The sequence below is a fragment of the Anser anser genome (assembly GCF_964211835.1).
Source record: "Anser anser genome assembly, chromosome: 5".
NCBI classification, from domain to species: domain Eukaryota; kingdom Metazoa; phylum Chordata; class Aves; order Anseriformes; family Anatidae; genus Anser; species Anser anser.
In genome coordinates, this window is record NC_139725.1 from 51,409,394 (window position 1) to 51,427,901 (window position 18,508).

Consider the following 18,508-nt stretch of genomic DNA (forward strand, 5'->3'; position numbering starts at 1 on the left):
CTGAGTTCTTTGTTGATTTGGGACTTGCATTGCCTTCTCAGTGCTTACAACACATTGCCAGAACCACTGTGGAAATGAGCAATGTACATTCCAGAACACCATCTTCCAAGGGACAGGGACTAAACCCTGCTTGCAAAACATTTATCCAGGGTCACTGTGCAATGGCATGAATCAAAGGGTGTAGTGCAGTGGGAGAGCAGCTGTCAAAGCAGGAGTCAGCCTCTCCTTGAGACTGCAACTGCACAATAAAGGGTTTGCTATACAGGTCAGCAAGGCTGAGCACCAGGCCCCAGTGCACCTCTGCAGTAAGAGTGGGAGATCTGCAGACCTGCAATGGCAGTAGGGTGCTTATGTGTCTCTTGAAAATAGGTTTTACTCAAGAAAGCACATAAGGAGAGAGTACAAAGAATTGCTGTCTCCATATGAGAAAATATGGATTCACTTAACAGCATTTAAAACATATTTTACAGACAGTCTGCTATGTTAATAAGAGTGACTGAAAGCTTTCGTTGATTTTAAAAGATTTATAGCAAGATACCAGAGACATTGAAAGTCAGTCTGTAAGTGATAGATTTAAACGATAATGCTAATCTTATTCATTAGCCATAGCAGTAATTGATAAAGGATATTGTAGCAGGACAATTCTTTAACACTTTATGTTTAATGTCGTTGTCTTTCACTATTTTTTACTGACCTTTTGGGCTGCAGAAAGACACTTTTTGCTAAAGCAGAATGAATCTGTTGTCTCAGAAATTTTATATTTTTGTCAAAGTTTTTAAAAAGACTTTAGGCAAAGATTTGGCATGTGAGAAAGGAGAACAGGTAGCTTGAGGATTAACAACAATGGACTAGGCAGCAAAGAGATATGTAAGGGAGAAAGGACTCTGTAGGGGCTGGCCCAGGTGAGCACTGATCATCAGCAAGTCCCAGAGTAGGGGTAACAGAATGACAAGAGGCTTGTTACCCATTGGGAAAAAGCTTTTGTTGAGTAACACAGAACTTTAAACAGGCTGGGCAAAACTGCTTAGCAGAGAGAAATCACTTACAAAAACAACAGAACTCTCTTCCAAGGAAAATTTGGAAAATCTATTAATAACTTGAATTACTCAACTGTGATAATGTTACATTTTTAAACTGTCTGTTGGTTGTGGGTTTTTGTTTTTTTTTTTATTTATTTTTTTTTCTTACTAATTTGATAATGAAATTCTACATTTAACTCTGAATATCCCTTAATTACAGAGCAGTTATAAGAGCACTGACCAGCCCACATGTGCAAACACGGCTGCCATTATAAACCATGCCAAATACATGCCCAGCAAGCCCAATAACTCAGCAATTACTTCTTAGTAGGATCAACAATTTTCCCCATGAAAAGTGTGGTGCTGGTTGCTTTGTCACAAATCAACACAATGAAAGGCCTGTTGAATTTGATTGTAACTGAAGGATGGAAAACTTTGGTAAGGATTATGGCTGTGGCTCCTGCAGCCTCAGTTCCAGTCTCATCCACTTCCAACAGAGCCTTGTGAATTGCCTGTGGGGAAAAGGAGCAAAAGTAGTTGCTATATGTGGCAGCAAGAAGGAGGTAAAGATAAACTCTCATCTTATGGAATATTTAGGAGAGGAAAGAAGTGATAAAATCCAGCGGACAAAACTCTTGTATGGTAAATCTCCAACAACTTGCAAGGAGTGTTTTCTATTCCAGGACTAAATGGACAAAAATAAAAATAGACACACAGCAGATTCAGACTCACCAGTCCTGAGCAGAGAGGGGATAACAACTGTCTGGTTTATTTTCTTATATGGTTTAGACTTCTACTAGCAACACTTTCTCTGTTGTTCCAAAGTTTACGGAAGCCTGCTATTTAAATGCTAATTTAGGAGCAGTCTTTGCCTTCTCTATGACTTTAGATAGTAGCTTAAGCTGACATGCTGAAATTCTGCTACTGTAAATTAGAAGTTTCCTGGAAACTGAAAATATTTTTTAAAAATGAGGTATTTATCAACACAAATATCATAACACACATCTCATTTGTAGTTTTAATGACAAAACTGCATGTAAACTATTGTATTACAGTGCCAAAAAAGCATTCAAATCTTGTCCAAATTTTCCATGCACTTAATATCCAGCCTATTAATCATGATATTAAAATAATTCAAAGGTGGGACATCAGACCCCCTCTGCAGAAAAACACAATTATTAAGTAAGCCTGTGGCCACCATCACAAGTTTTGTTTATAACTTCAGTAAGACAAGGAGGGAAAACAAGTCATTAAAAATCCCAAATGTAATTGATCAGAAAAACTAACAACCACCCCATCACTAGCTCTGTCCATCCACTTACTTGTGAAACTCGAAGATCCCGGCTGCCGCTAATTCCAGACAGATCAGCATTACTAGAGAATACATCAGTAATGCCCATTTCCTTGAACAAACTTTTCACATCATAAGACCCACTAATAGAAATCTTTGGCAAGTGCAGATCTGCTCTTCTGTTGAACAGAGAAAACAAAACAGCAGTGAAAAAAGGCAGTCTTGTTTCAGCCAGCAGGCTGGATAGTATGCAATTCAATGATATTTGTCTGTATTCTTCTGATTGCTAATCTGCTTATTGGCAGCATTTGTATTTGGGCATCCAGAGAGATGCCCAAATCCATCTTCTTGTACATACACTCTTTCAATAGATTTATTTACCCTGGAAAAAACAAACAAACAAACAAACAAAAATCTTCATTGCTACTCTTTCATCCCAGTGTCAAGACATGCATACCCAGCAGGATTTTGTAGCGAGAAGGTTACAGAGAGTAAACAGACCAGTTGTGGAAAGCATAAAAGAAGGGTAAAGGAAGATAAAATCTAGGATACAGTGAAGCAAATGAATTAGGTTAGCTACATGAAAAAAAGAGGTATGGTGTCCAAAAGGTAGCCAACCAAGTCTTGAGGTAGTTCTTGCAATGTCATGTCCATTTCTGTCAGGTCAGAAAGCCTGTAGTTGCTTATCAATAATGTTTTTCTCTAGCTTATCTTGGGAATCATTTAAAACCCTGCTTTACGAAATCACTACATGAAATCCAGGAGAAGGATATCTGAAATTAATGCTTTCTCTTAAAAATAATTTTGTTTCTGAAATTATAGTAATTCACCTACGTAGATTTACCTGGTTTCAAGTTTGCTATCCCATTTACAAACAGCTTCCTTGGAGAGAGCATCTTCTACTTGTTTCATCTTCCCATCATCAGGCAGAATGAGCAATGCTCGTGCAGTGCCCTGGTAAGGCAGCTCTACCACCTCACAAGAGAGATCCTGGTCATAATAACTGTTATAGTCACTGTCACGCTGCATCATGTTGACTTTAACGGGTGTATTTGTGTTCACAAAAAAATCATCCTCATATGTATGTGTAGGATCAAAAGACTTTTCCCAGGCAGCTAGTGGGGGGAAGGAGACAAAGTTTCATTTGAATATATGAAGATCATAAAAATGGCTGATACAAATCAGACCAACTTAAATGTTAGGATGCTGGAGCACTGTTTATGGGAAAGGATTACTAGATCACTTCAACTTCCTGCATAACACACAATGAAGCATTTTAGCTGTGTGGTGAGTTTAACAAAGTTATTTTGACTAAGTCATGTCTTGCTGAAAAGCAACCAAAGTTTGATGAGGACTAACTGAGAGAGAGTCATGCTTCTGTTATAGCCATATGTTCCCATCACTCTCTTGTGCCTTTTATGTTATCTAAATTAATCTACTTTGATTTTGCCACAGGATCTTGCTATGCCTTTCCTGCCCTTCTATTTTCCCGTGTTAGGGGATGCCCCATACCAGATGCAGACTGACTGCCCTCAGTCCGATGAGGAATTCTTCAACAGAATAAAAGATCCTAGCATCCAAGCAGGGCTCCAGATGCACAGACCCTCAAAATGCTAGGTCTTAAATTTTTACACAGCATATCTAGTAGATATACCTTAATACTGGGGACCTTGGAAGTGCAAGCATGTAATTCCTCCACAAGTTTCACTGGCATAGCATAGAGATTTCTGAAACATCTTTAGTCGTTATGTCCCAGACTACTGAGTCTGCATGCTATGAAACATTCCTGTCTATTAGGCAACCTACCAGACTGGGACTTCTCTGTCCATAACTTTTGGGCAAATTAGGCCACAATCAAGCAATCAGTAGTTCTTAACAATCAGATACTTTGCTTCTGGCCACATCTAATCTTTATGTTGAAAGTCCTCCACAGATTAGCTCTTTCTTAAGTTGTCACAGTGCTAATAAAGCATCTCGAGTTTGCTACAATTTCTTTGTTTTGCATCAAAATTATCCATTGTAATATTATGTTATGTGTCTTACCTTTAAAATAAATGTAGTTAACAAGAACCAGTATAGTATTTGGATCAAGATGACCAATTAATTCAGGTATTTTCCCCTGGGTTTTCTCCTTTACATAATTATTGATTTGTGTCTTAGCTTCTGTTGGTTCATGGAAATTGCTAGTAATAAATTCTGCATCATAAAACTGTTTGGTATTTTGTAAAAATGTCTCCTGAGGTTCATACCCAATAGCAGTGAAAAGGGCATTTCCTATATTTAAAGTGATGTTAACATCAGTACAGTTCAGTACTGCTAAAACTTTATGAAAACTTTCATGTATATCATTTACCCGTGTCTCAGTCAGATGGTCAAAGCCCAGTCCTTCAAAAATCTGAGTCAGGGTGCTGGACTTAGCACCAAGAGCCAACATGGCAAAGGCAGTGGAGATACTTATAGGAGAAAAGAAAATGTTTTTATCAATTTCTTTTGATATAGCCTGCTTGTAAAATTTAAATACAAAGTCTGCATAGCTGGAGCCTTGGTCTTGACAGTTGTGCTTTAATAAATTCTCTGTTCCATCATGTAGATTTGTGTTATTGACTTCATGGCAAACATCTCTGCGATGGCATTGTGTTATGGCACAAAGATCAGCAAGGAATAAACACAGGTACAGGAGACACTTCATCCTCTTTTCAAATTATTCTGTCACAAAATAAACAATCATTAGTTGAACAGAAGGTAATGATGAGCTTGGCAGTAAGAAACAATGAATAGTTTGTTATGATAAATAGTATGTATGGCAACTGTAAATAACTAATATACATAGAACATTTAAAGTAGCCATGCAAACAATATCATGTCTCCAATAAATTCAACCAAATTATTAATTAAAACATCAGACAATGAAATTAGAATATTCCACTGTAACTTTCATGAAAAGGCAATTCTCTTCCTCTTTGACAAAGAAAATATAAAGTCAAAGTCTATAATAATCTTTATTAAAAATGACTTTTGCTCCCCTGGATCATATAGGCTACAGCTAAACCAAAAATTTACCATAAGGTAAGAAAGGGTGGGAGTGTCAAAGACATTGAATACTCCATGGTACCTGCCCAAGTGAAGTTTGGAAAATGTGAGGAATCTCAAGGCAGCTCACTTCTCACTGAAAGTGGTATGAATTCACTCACTTCCATAGTGGTAGCACACACAGACAAACAGCTGTCATGGACTATCCAGTAGTGGTGGTTTTACTCAGCTGGGCAGGTGCTCTCCACCACAGGGAGCCACCTCTGCAGCCCCCCACTACCAAAACCTTGCCACGTAAACCCACTACACCAGTGCACCTGACATTTACAGTTCTGTTTACTTCGTGGTTTACTACTCATGTGGCCATCCGATAACCACAGCTGATAAGTGATGGGTGAAAGCCATTTACATAAGCTTCAAGACAAAATTCAAGGCAAAGGCCAGGAAGCAACCTGTGCCATGGCAGCATGGCACTCAGAAGTGGGCATAAAGATGTGGGAACCAGAAGGTTTGCACTAGATGATGAGGGACTTGTTTGGAACAAAGAGAGCCCCCATTTTGTGGGCTGCACCAAATGCTTGTAGCGTGTTACATGGTGCAATGCCCTTCACCATGGGTTAACCTGCTAATACAGCCACAGGTGGATGGAATGTGTGGCTCCCTCTAGAGCAGGAGAAAGGACCTGGGTCCAAAAGGAAAAGAGGAGCACAGATCCCATTTGGCAATCAAACGATGCTCTAGATTAATCCCTTATGGGGGCTTCTTCTTCTAATACTGATAGTGTATGCTTCACACAAGCCTCCTGCCCTCCATAGGAGCTGGAACAAGTCTCTGTTGAATTTAGTTCCCTGTGGAGACATCTCACATAAGCCTGCCTCACAAGTGAGCATACCAGGAAAATGAGATTTTTGCCCTCAGAGCTTCTACATAAAAACTTTTCTAGATTTTTTCTACTGGTATATGGTTATTCTTCCATATTCCAGCAAACACAGCCTGTCTTTATTCTTCTCTTCTGGGAAAGTATTTTCACAAGTCTTGATAAGGTGAAGTTCTTTTTGTCTCTTGTTCATTCACGGATATGAAAGGTCATTGCACCTACTATCTAAATAAAATCTAAGTAGAGTTTCTGCTTTTAGCCCAAATTCCAGGATTCTTGGTCATAAACCAGATGATTTATTCCTTTATCTGTATAGTCGTCTCTCATTTTTTTTGTTTGTTATGAATATAGTAGCCCTGTGATCTCATGTTTGACATGATCTGAGTATGCTGAGTATGTGTGGGAGCAGACAGTAACTGTTGTGACCTTAGTAAGAAGAGAAAATACTAAATCTTAATGTCCCTAAACTAAAAGATGGAGTCTGGCCCTAGATGGAAATATGAATCAACTACTTGAATTTATTTTAAGCAGAACTCTCCCTCTGCCTTCCAGAAAATAATAACAATAATAATAAATCCTTATGTACTCCAGATAAATGAAACAACAAAGTAGTGCAGAGGGTGTTGCAAAAGTGTTGTTTAACGTCTCATAGACTATTTTTCTTTAGCTATTTAAGATATTACACTCTTAAGTGAAAAACAGAAGGATTTTTCTCTGTCCATGACCAGTTCCTATGTCCAAACAGAACTTAACCTAAATTTTAAAGCATTTTTGAAGCAAAGAATATGGTTTTCCTGAAATAAGCTTATGTTAGGCATGGCTCTGTTCTTAAATTCTACTAGTAACAGGTCAGTTCAAAACCTTCTCTTAGCATTACAGATCTATAGAAATATAAGAGAAGTACTTCTACCATAAATTGGACAACACTGAAATATTGTCATCAAGTTTTCCCTGCACATTTTTCTCTTTAGAGATGTTAACCACACTAACTTTAATATTTTAAAATTAGAAAATTCCAGCCACCAAATTTTTTTGGTTAATATGTCAAAGCCAAAGTAACCATAAAAGCTTTATTATATCTGAGATATATGTATAGGCAAATTTGAAATTCAGAAATTAATTCTGTGCCAAACCACAGATCAGATTGTCTATGAGAATAATAGGTGCAATTAAATTTAAATCCATCCACCCCCTACACTCACACCAGTCCTAATTAGAGAGCTTGGCCTCAGCAATTCAATAGTTGTTTTACACATTAAGTCACCAGAAGAGTTTATAAATTGAATGTGGTTGTTCAGTCACTCCTGGGATTATGTTAATTTTGAGTCACATCGAAGGCTATTTTCAACGTGAAAGGTGATTTCATCAGGGTTCTTCTTTACAAACATCTTTAAAAGTCCCCATGACTTCAATGGTTGTTTGATTCCAATTTGAGACTAACCATATTCCCCCAGAACAGCATATCTCACTGGTCCTTGCATATTAATTAATATTTCACATCAACATCCCCACACAACAAATTTACAAGTGCACAAGTGAAATAAACTTAACACGACAATTCCTCAGAGCACAGAAAGCATCACTTTCAAGTCTCTAAGAAAAGCGCCCCTGCAGTACTTACAAAATCAGAAGCCCTTCAGTGTTCAACTGACCATGCTGTTCTCCACACTGTTACTTATAAGGCTAAATCATCTTCTGCTTAATTTCCACTGTTAAATATTAAACAGACCTGATAAAGCATAGAGCCAAACCAAGAAAAAAAATAAAGGGGAAATAAAGGGGGGGAGGTGAGGCAGGAGGGGAGGGTAGAACAAACATTGATTAAATATGTTTTCTGAAGATAATGTCAGCCAACGGAGCTGACAAACTTTGACTTTCTGAATTGTAGCTGTGCCTTTCTGTCTGTTGCTTCTGACCATGTGGGGGAGCTTAGTGCAAATATTGTGTAATTAGGACCCTACTGGAAACCATGAGTTTGTGCCTGGAACCACTGGAAACAGATGTTAACACTTGGTGCCAACAGGCAGCAAAAGCCCGTCTTGTGCCGGAGCACACACAGAGCTGTCAGCTACACATCATAGCAGCTTGGCACTCTTCCAAAGTCTGACCAGAGCCAAATTTTCCTCCTGATCACCAACCTGAACATAGACTCCAAATTGCCTGTACCTTCTCAATCTGACTCCAGCTGTATGCCATTGAGAGGATGTATGTTAAATAAGTTTCCTTGATGGATTTCTTTCTCTGGCTGAGGTGGGCCCTGCAAATCTCTGTTCTGTGTGCTTCTGAATTACTGCTCCAGGAAGATGGTGGGAATACAAGTAGCAAACTGTTACCTTTGCTCCTGCACATGCAGCATGTGCACACCCACTTCTTGCCCCTCTTGCACAAACTGAAATTACTGGAATGGAAAAAAGTCATGCTTGTTACTATTAACTTTTTTTTTTCTTTTTTTTCCCAATAAGAATAAAATGCTAGTGGATTAAGCAGACAACATTTTTCCAGCTAACAAGAAAGACCTTGATTGAGCAGTGACATGAAATGTGTTTCCCCATTTGTGATGTCTATTTCTCTTATACTTGTTTACTGACATGCGTAATTTTGTCATTATAAACATAGATAAACATAGAGACAGGACATAGATAAACCTTGCCTTGACACGCCCCTTCTTTGTTTTCCTTTTTCCTCCCCTCCCCCCCCCCCCTTTTTTTTTAATGTACTTGTTCCTTCTAATTCTATCTGTAAAAGGTCACAAGCACAGAGATTATTTTACTCATCAAAGCCTAGATAAATGAAAGGTCATGGTGGTCAAGGTCAAACTGTGCTACAAAGTGGTTATATGCCTCTTGTTTTCTTTTTGTTTGTAAGTCTTTGTAATTACTGTTTTGTTTATAATTATGTTAGGCTACACTTCAACAAGGCATTTCCTTAGCATTTCATTATGGCAGTAGAAATAAGGTGCAACACCAGCTTTAAACTAAAATGATGAACATATGCATGGGTGACAGATGTGCCACACACTGCCATGAGCCAAATACAGTCCCATCTTTCTGCTGATCACAGTTTCAGCTCTCAAATTATGTCATGAAACCATATTAACCACATTCATACTGGTCATTCATCTACTGCACTAGATCTTGCTTCTCTAATAATTATTTTTAACAGGAATTGAAGTCCAGAATACTGAAACAACCAATCAAATGTGGTTTATTACTTCTGTTGATTAAGATGATAATCTACCAGTCATGAACTCTACATAACCCAAGTCTATGCTATTGCTGGGTAATTCATGTAGATCAGTGTATATTCCATAGTTCATCTCACACTTTGACTTCTTTACAAGAAATTTAATCACATAATATTTCATGTATTTACCAACATTTTGCAGACAGATTCTTGCTAGTAAATTTTTTTTTGAAGAAATCATTCCAAAGCAAGTTTAAAGAAATCTTAAACAAAGGCTGGTATAAAAGCTTGTTCAACAACAACAGAATCATGCACTTTGTCTAGTGTTTTTGTTATGTTTCTGCAAGGTAGGTCAGAAAATTACAGTTCTGACATTAATTTAGCAACAATAATAACTGTTCTGGGATTATGACTTGCAGACAGACAAGTTACTTCCACTATCAAAAAGTCTTTTTCACTATGGGTCTATTACATCATAAGTAACACAAGGTTTTGTAAATGTAAAGTGCATAGCCCACAAATATTTTGACATAGCAGCAAAGTGAAGGAAACTGAGAGTGGAATTAGGAAGGGAAATGAACATGCATTTCCCCTTCTTTTCACCTGATAGTTTTGAGTTATACTAGTCTCTGGGAAGGATCAGGCAGTCAAAGTTGTGGGAAAATTAAGACCAAAGATGTATGCATGTCTGGTAAACTATGGTTCTTCTAGCCTGGATAACATATATAATGAAGAAGAAAGACTCAATCTTCACTCAGTGACCATACCATATCCTTAGTACTTCCTGGAGAACTTCGTCCACTGTCCTGCCAGGAAGGCAAAATGGGTATCTGGGGCAATGGGAAATGGGGATGAAATACAGTCTGTATACAGTGACAAGGCTGTTCACTGGAAAAGCAAAGTTCTGCTCAGAGAGCTTCATTTCATTTGAATTGGTATCACTAATTATTTGTAAGAACTATGTAGACAGCAGGGACTAGAATTTAATATATTCATATACTATACCAATGATGATCAATATTTACAGTAATCCTCATTTTTAAGTTACAAGACCAATACTAGTTACAAATTGCCTACTTAAACATAACAGGTGTCTTACATGTGTGGTATACGAGTAACAACTATACCTCCTACTGCTGCTTCAATTATGCAGGTTGGCAGATATGACACAGGAATTACAGACAACAGGAGCCCTCCTGAAAAAAGAGCAGAAGACTAGGCAATACGTTCTAGCATTAGAAACCTTTATTTAGACTCCAGGTTATTTCAAAAGATGTCTAGTTTTTCATTATTTCTGCATGTAACAGCTTCCCTGTGGAGATTCTTTTCAGACTGGAGAGTTTAGTAACAAACAAATATTAGTAACAAAATAGTCTTCTGAGATTTTCATATTCAAATGATTTCCAAGACAGGGAGAAACAAAAAACAAAACAAAACAACACAACAAAAACAGTTGACAAAATAAACATGCTGAAATCATCAATATGCTGAAATCTTACTGAGTACAAGGAGCTCCAGGAACTGTTTCCATTGCCCAAATATTGTTGAGAATACTGGAATGACTTCAGAATGGAATGGACTGCCTGATGCGTGAAGAACTGGTTTGAAAATTTAAGATATATTGCCAGCTCTGTTGAGCAGCTCAGCTTTGACCTTGGGAACATCACTAACATTGTTGGACTTCAGTTTTTTCATCTGTAAAATAAAAACAGCACATTAGTTTCCTCATTGATATAGGACGGAATACAATGTGAAAATACAATGTTACCCTCAATGGACTTGAGCACCATTTTAGTTCTTTACTACTGAGTTTAATGAAGACAGGTTTATCTTTTAATCTGTTTCAGACCATGGCACCTCCCTTGGTATCAATGACACATAGTTTGAAAATCTGTGGTCTGCAGGACTACAGCTTCATTTATATAGATTCAAAGTGAAGCTAGAAATGCTCTTGAGTTGCAAATTTCCATAAATAGTGCTCTGAACAGAAAGGGGAATATTCTGATGCGCTTAGTACCTGCATCCAAGAGGTGCTAGCTACATTATAGCACGAGAAGAGGAGATTAAGCACACATAAATTGCAAGTGTTAATAATTTGTATGCATCACACAACACTGCCTGAGCCAATGCTTTTACCAGATTTTTTTTCTTTCATGACCAGAAAATGTTAAATATATGTTGCCAGTTCATAAAGCACAAGTATCTTATATGAGAAAATAAAGATGGATATGACTGTTGTGTTCACTAAAAAGTTATTTTTCACCTTCCAGTTTGACACAAATACCTTGAAAGCTGGAATCATTTCACCTGAACCTCTTCATCTACTGCCAGTCTTGTGTAGGTTTTGTGCTTTTAAAATCATATTATTTATCTGTGTTTAGGCATTGGAATCCTCTGCTGACTGTTTAAACAAAGAATGAAAGGACTGCCACCCTCTGCTGATAGCTATATGCAGACAGGAAGCTAAGTTTATATGAACTGAATCAGTGGCAGAGCTGGGAAGGGAAGCAGAAATTTCAAAGTCCCAACCCAATGCTGTAACCACTGGCCCATCCTTCTTTCTTAATAATGTTCTTGCATTAAAGAAAGAAAGAAATTAATCAATTAATTATGGGTTTCAAACAGTAATATAGTACTTAAAATTGTAATAAATGTGTGTCTATACAACATGAAAATATAGTTAACAAGAACCATCCCAATGAGTAATTCAAGGCTTAAGCAACTTAAATTATTTTGAAAGCCTTCATTAAAAAGTTCTTCTTCATCTTCCCATTTGTTCTACTGACCCTACTATCTGGGACCATCTCAGCTGAACTGCTTCCTATACCTCCTCTGTACCTCTGAGCAATACCAAATCAAGTGCCTACGTTTAACCATGCAGCTGATCAAGTATAACTGATCAAAGTAGATTGAAGTAAACTGTAATGACATTATTGTGTGACTCAGAAGCACAGCTGCCTAAGCACATAATATGGATTTTGGCTAATGTTCAAAGAAAGGTCCCAGAAAGTGGTCTTGCAAACCATGGAGGCAATTTGCCTTGCTTATTACTCCCTGTCAGTCTCTCTATTCATACGTAACAGCTTAGTTGGAAATATAGGGACAACACCAAGAGTCTACCAAGTAACAAACACAGAAAGTAAACAGGTCTCAATTTTATTTTGAATAGATACAGCATAGAGTAAGCTTTGTTCTGATTGCTACATTCAACTATGTAGGAAGAAGACTTAGGCCAACACCACATGGCTTATAAAAAAAATCCTACTCCAGGTCTATGCAAAAACAGGTAACGAGCCATTTTTTCATGAATTGAATCATTACACAAGCATCTCAGATTGGTTAATTGTAAAAGAAAACTCATTGAATTGTGACTACTCCGGTACAGATACCAAATTTCCCTACACAAAACTAGTCAATACCCTATCTGGTGCTGGTTCTTACATATTGATATCTGTTCTGACATTCTTTTTCTGCCTTTCTCACGTCATCCAGAGTCACTCTGATCAGCAAACCACTCTCATCTCCTTGGCACACCAGGCCTCTCTTCTCCATTCCCTCCAACACCTTAGACAGAAATGGTGAATAGAGCCAGTTGAAGAATCAAAACAGGAAGCATTCCCAAAGGAATCACAACAAGATCCTTCATCAAAAGCAAACCTTTGGGGACCAGGAAAAGCCCAGAATGATTTTCACCAAAAAAAAACAAAACAAAACAAAACAAAACAAGTATCATCTTCCACAGAGAAACAGAGCATTACAGCAGTCTTAGGGCTGGTGTAAGCAAGAATGGGGCCCAGCCATAAAGAGCAAAAAGGTTAATCAGGTCACAAGAACTAGGTGACAATGTCCTGCTCTCAGGTTCATTGATCAGGCAGTGAGAGTTTTGCCTTGATTTTTTTTTTCCTGGATGATGCAATTCTTTTAAATTAATGCCTTTGGTTGAGCTTAGGTGGGTGGGGATTATGGAAACCAGTTTGAACTGGTCTCCAGCCTTTGTGAATGCTCCAGCTCTCCTACTAATGATGATTGAATTAATCTCTTAACAAACACGTTTGTTTTTCTAATTCGCCTCCACACTCATAATTACTATAACTTCAAACCCAACACTCAAATATTACAGCACAGATGACACTTGGCATCCCTTGCTCTTCAGAGATCTCTGAACTATTGAGATTCCTGCTGAGGTAACTTGTGAAGCACAACAGCTAGGATCTGCTTATCAGAAACCGAATCCTGGAAGCCAGGAATAAACCTTAGAGGATTCGCTGTCTCCAAAGGAGGCAAATTTTACTGGCATGTTCTAAACACACTTCCCTTCATAGTTTACTATAAAACCAGTCATTTCTACTATTAATCTATGGGGGCACAGTGCAAAGTCAAAGCTAACAAGTCCATCAGTTCTGGGGATACTGGTCCCTCCTTGTTTATGGTAGTAGGCTTATAACTGAGGTACAAGTTTATGATCTTAAAATTACTCACTGAATACAAAATGTGTCACAAACTTCAACTTCTTCTGCATCTGAGATACTTTCAGGGATTATGCAAGTACACAGAGTCTTCAGTGTGCCTGTAGCCCTTATTGCCCATTATAGTTCCTTTAATAGTCCTTTCTCAGAAAAAAATTGGAAGTTGTCTGAGGGAGCAATGCAATGTTTATTTAAGAAAGCAAACTCGGAGAAGTCAGAACATTTTCAGGAATGTGTTGGCTTTGTCAGCATTTTCAAACAGAGATTATGAAAATGTTCCTCACCGGTTTATTTGGTAAGATGCTACCGAGTAAAAAACCTTTCTACCACTTATCAAAAAAATGGAAGAAGACAGTTTCAAAACAATTTTTAGGAGAATTGTTGAGACTTCAAATTTTTGCCCCATCTTTGGAAAAATTAACGTTGGAATATCTCTTGGGCTAGAAACATTGTTTATTAGAAGTAAATATAATACAAACATGGGACTATGGTCATTATCCATACACTGCTGTAGAAAAAAAACTGACTGGAGAGACAGCCATTGTTCTTAGTACAGTTTAGATCAAGAATTTATTTCAAGTCAGGATTGAAAATCTTCTGCAACAGTTATAGTGGACCTGAACAATGAGGAAGACATCATTTTGGCACTCAACATTTTATTTTCATTTGCCTTTTTAAAATGACTTAAATGTAGATCTGTCATATACTGTAAAAACAAGGGTGTAGAGGGAAAAGTTTAGAACTAGTATATTGACAGTTAATTCACATTAAAAAATCATTTTTAAACAAGGAAATTTGGAGTGAATCTGAGGGGGCAGGCTGGTAATGAAATCTTCCCATCAAAAAAATAATAATTTTTGATCGATAAATAAAAGAATTAAACCCAGAAAGATTAAGAGATGTGATGGACTGGTTAGACTCTCTTTGTGAGCATACATTGGTAAATAGCAAGGCCATCATTCATGGGATTGTAAGGAGCCAATGGTTGTAAAAAGACCAAAATAACAAAACAACATACAAATGAAAGTTCACCTACTTCAATCATTCAACAAAAGTGATGAAAAGACCCATGTAAACTACCAAAAATTCTGCAGTCATGTAAGTCAGCTTTGATTTTTATTTCCTACTGAATCACGGATCTGATTAGAAGTGTTGCTGTTGTCTTGGACACCCTCAGGCACAGCAAAATGAAATAAACACTTAGTCTTGGCTCTGAGTTGAGTACATACACACAATATGTGGCAATGCCTGATTTAAGAGACCACCATGCCATATAAAACAGGGGCTTATTTCCTCATTTTCTTTCTTTCTATTTATTGACAGCCATTTTCCACTGCCATTGTATCAGTCAGTCACTTAGTACAGTGAGGTCCTTACACACAGTTCATTTTTTAAAACCCATGAACAAGGTGGGACTATCAGAAAAATATATGACCTCACAATACATTACATTCCCAAATCATCTGAATTCTCTGAAGGATACATGCCTGAATTTATTGCTTATAAACCCATCTAAAGGGTTTCCCTCTTCCGTTAGTTTGTGTGTTTTTTAAAGATCCTTCATGGAAGATTTCTTGTCTTTTTTGTTGTTGTTGTTGTTGCTTGTTTGCTTTTTCTCTGTGTTATATATGAATCAAATTTTAATCCTCTCACACACTCCACAGCACTTTCAAGGAATTCTTCAGCAAAGCCATATTAGTTCTTGAATATTTTGTCATGTGTATCCATATGACTAAAAATTCTACAGTTTCCAATATTCCAAGGTTGGACTAAGTGATTTTCAATTCATTGCATGATTACTTGCATCTTTTTTTTTTTTCAGTTGTGTCACATTTGTAACTTCTTATTACTCTAATACAGTGACCAGTCTAAGTGATGCATCAGAGTGAAAGGTTTAACATTTTTCTTCTTGAGACAGCTCAGAGCTCTTGCTTGAATACTAAACAGTCCTGATGCTTTGTTGTTTCTTGATCTGACCTTTTTTTTTTTTTTCCTACAATCTCTTCTACTGTTACTTCAACTTGAAATAGTTCCTCAGGCTCAACTACTGCAAAAGAAGTACTTGTGCAATGGATTGAGCTTTTTCACTCTGGAGTTACTCCCCCTGAGCACTCCTTTTACACTTTGAACATCAGTTGACCCCTCAGGCTCTCTGGCAGGTTTCTGATGTCTTTGAAAATGAATGTATTATTTAGCTCCTATGGCAGCTAATAAACTTATGCAGTTTATTTTTTTTTCTCAAAGTAGTCTTTGTCCTGTCTTACTGCAGCTTTCTATTTAATGATTTGGTATTCCATTTTCTGAAGTTTTTCTTCATAATTCTCATTTACTTTGTCATGTGAACATGCCAAAATTTTCTTTTTTTTTTTTTTTCCCTTTTTTTGCCATTCATTTTTAAGTCAGATTTTTTGGATGTACATCCATTCCTACTACATATTTTTAAGGAAAGAAAGATGGAAGATCTGGTTATGTCAGAACACTGTGACCTGGTCTGCAGTGTCTGTAGATAAATATAGAATCACAGAATGGTTTGGGTTGGAAGGGACCTTAAGGACCATCTAGTTCCAACTCCCCTGCCATGGGCAGGGACACATTCCACCAGACCAGACTGCTCAAAGCCCCATTCAACCTGTCTTTGAACACTTCCAGGGATGGGCAACCTCTTCCAGTGTCTCACCACCCTCATAGTGAGGAATTTCTTCAAATATCCAATCTAAATCTATCCTTTTTTAATTTAAAACCATTACTTCTTGTCTTATCACTACACTCCCTGACAAAGAGTACCTCTTCTGCTTCCTTGTAGGCAGTTTCCTTGTTCCTTGTTTAGGAACTGAAAGACTGCAATGAGTTCTCCCCAGAGCCTTCTCTTCTTTGTATTCTATATTAGAATATAAATATTATGAGATTAGAATACAAAATTAGAATAATATTTTACATTAGAATACAAATTTCAGAATTAGAATATTTTATATTAGAATACAAAGGTCTGCAAGAGCCTGTAGAAAAATGTCCTCTGTTAAGGTTTGCTGTAGATGCAGTGATATAGTCAAAGACAAATGAAAACAAGTTGATTATATCTAACTTTTAATTTGTGAGATAATGAGCTTATTCTTCCTTATTGCCCAATTTAAATGTCACACAGATGAGTTTTTCTTCTCTGTTGTATACCTGTGATATTATTTGGAAATAAGTTCCTTTACAAAAAGCTCATAGATTCTACGTATTTCTTTCATTTTTCTGTCATAATCTATTAAAGAAAAAAAAAAAAAGAGTATGATCTAGGTGGCTGACTGAATATCACTCTATCACTCAGTATAGAATTTAGGAGCAAACATTTTGTTTATGGAATGAAGTAGCTGAAGGAAGAAGAACTGCAGCACAAAACACATGTCAAGACTGGTAACATAACAATCAGACAGAGTCAAGTGAGACGTTTTCAGAACAGAGATGACGAGGGACACATATAAATCTATACATTAAATAAAGTAGAAGCAATATGTTGTGTATAGCCTTTCAAATAAACACTGATGTGTCAAAGAAATGCCCAACCTTCCCAGTAACTGTTCCTCCTAACAGAAATAACCTGCTATGTGCTGAATGAGATTTAGTGCTCAGGCCAAAGAGAGAGGACTTTCTGAAGTTTGTTACTGGCATTATCATGCTGAGCAATATATGCTGGCATATGAGCAATATATAAATGTTTGTTGATACTGGTGAAAAAAAATGCTGGAACCGTACTTCTTAATTCTTAACTCTGAATTACAGGAATAAAATAGCAAAATTAGAAACTTTTAATGTCATATTTATTCATTGTTGTTCTTCTACCATAGTACATTTGACTGTGTATTTCAAGACTGTACAAAGACTGTTGTTAATGCTTAACACCCATTAACAGACTAACCCATTTTAGTCAATAATTTACCCCTCCTGCAACCAGAAATCAGATATATACCTTGAACATGAGCACAGAAATAAAATACTGATAGATGTTCTGAAACAAGAAGTAAAAATAGATAGGAAAGTAAACTTAAGAAAAAATAAATAAGCTTGTGCATTATGAATGTGGCTTTTGGTATTGTGTATCCTAATAGTGAAAACAGATCCTATAATATTGCTGCTATACTAACTATGAAGTAGATGATAAATAGAATACCAATGTTGTGTTACTGGACAGTCCGGGAACAGAAGGGGTTATATCAAGACATGGTAAAAGTCACCAATGGGGTATAAGGTGCTACTGGTAGGGTGCTCAGTCCTACAAACAATACTGCAATGGTGCTTACTACCATGGGTAATCTCCCAGGGCCAGATGGTAATGCTACAGGCACTGGCACCACAAGGAGATGGCTTATGTTTCCTCTAGTAGCTGGTTTAGGTGCAGGCACAGGCCAGAAGATACTCTGGCTGCTCTAAGCTGTATATCAGATTTACAAAGGTCTGATCCAGGAAGCTGTAGAGATTTGATCTATGTCTTCTTTTCTTAGACCCAAGTCTGACACATCTGCTCTGGGATGAGTTTGGATTGGGAACTCTTACAGAAACAGTGGATAGACAAGTATATATCTGCAAGGGAAAAACACACCTTCTCTGTGACCCCCTTTGCAGCAGCTTAGATGCCAGAACAGCTGAAAGGCAAGGAGCT

The 18,508-nt window shown here is 37.3% G+C and overlaps 1 protein-coding gene across 1 annotated transcript in view; it reads right to left on the reverse strand.

Moving 5' to 3' along the window:
- Window positions 1–631: 631 nt before the first annotated feature.
- Window positions 632–18,508, reverse strand: part of LOC310901172 (uncharacterized protein) — a 31,426-nt gene continuing 13,549 nt past the window's right edge. The window contains exons 6-9 of the mRNA XM_083840301.1: window positions 4,354–5,011; window positions 3,155–3,425; window positions 2,342–2,489; window positions 632–1,531 (exon numbers count right to left, since the gene is read on the reverse strand). Of these exons, the coding sequence (XP_083696427.1) occupies window positions 1,337–1,531; window positions 2,342–2,489; window positions 3,155–3,425; window positions 4,354–5,011 (1,272 nt within the window). The 3' untranslated portion in view covers window positions 632–1,336. The remainder of the gene's footprint in view (window positions 1,532–2,341; window positions 2,490–3,154; window positions 3,426–4,353; window positions 5,012–18,508) is intronic.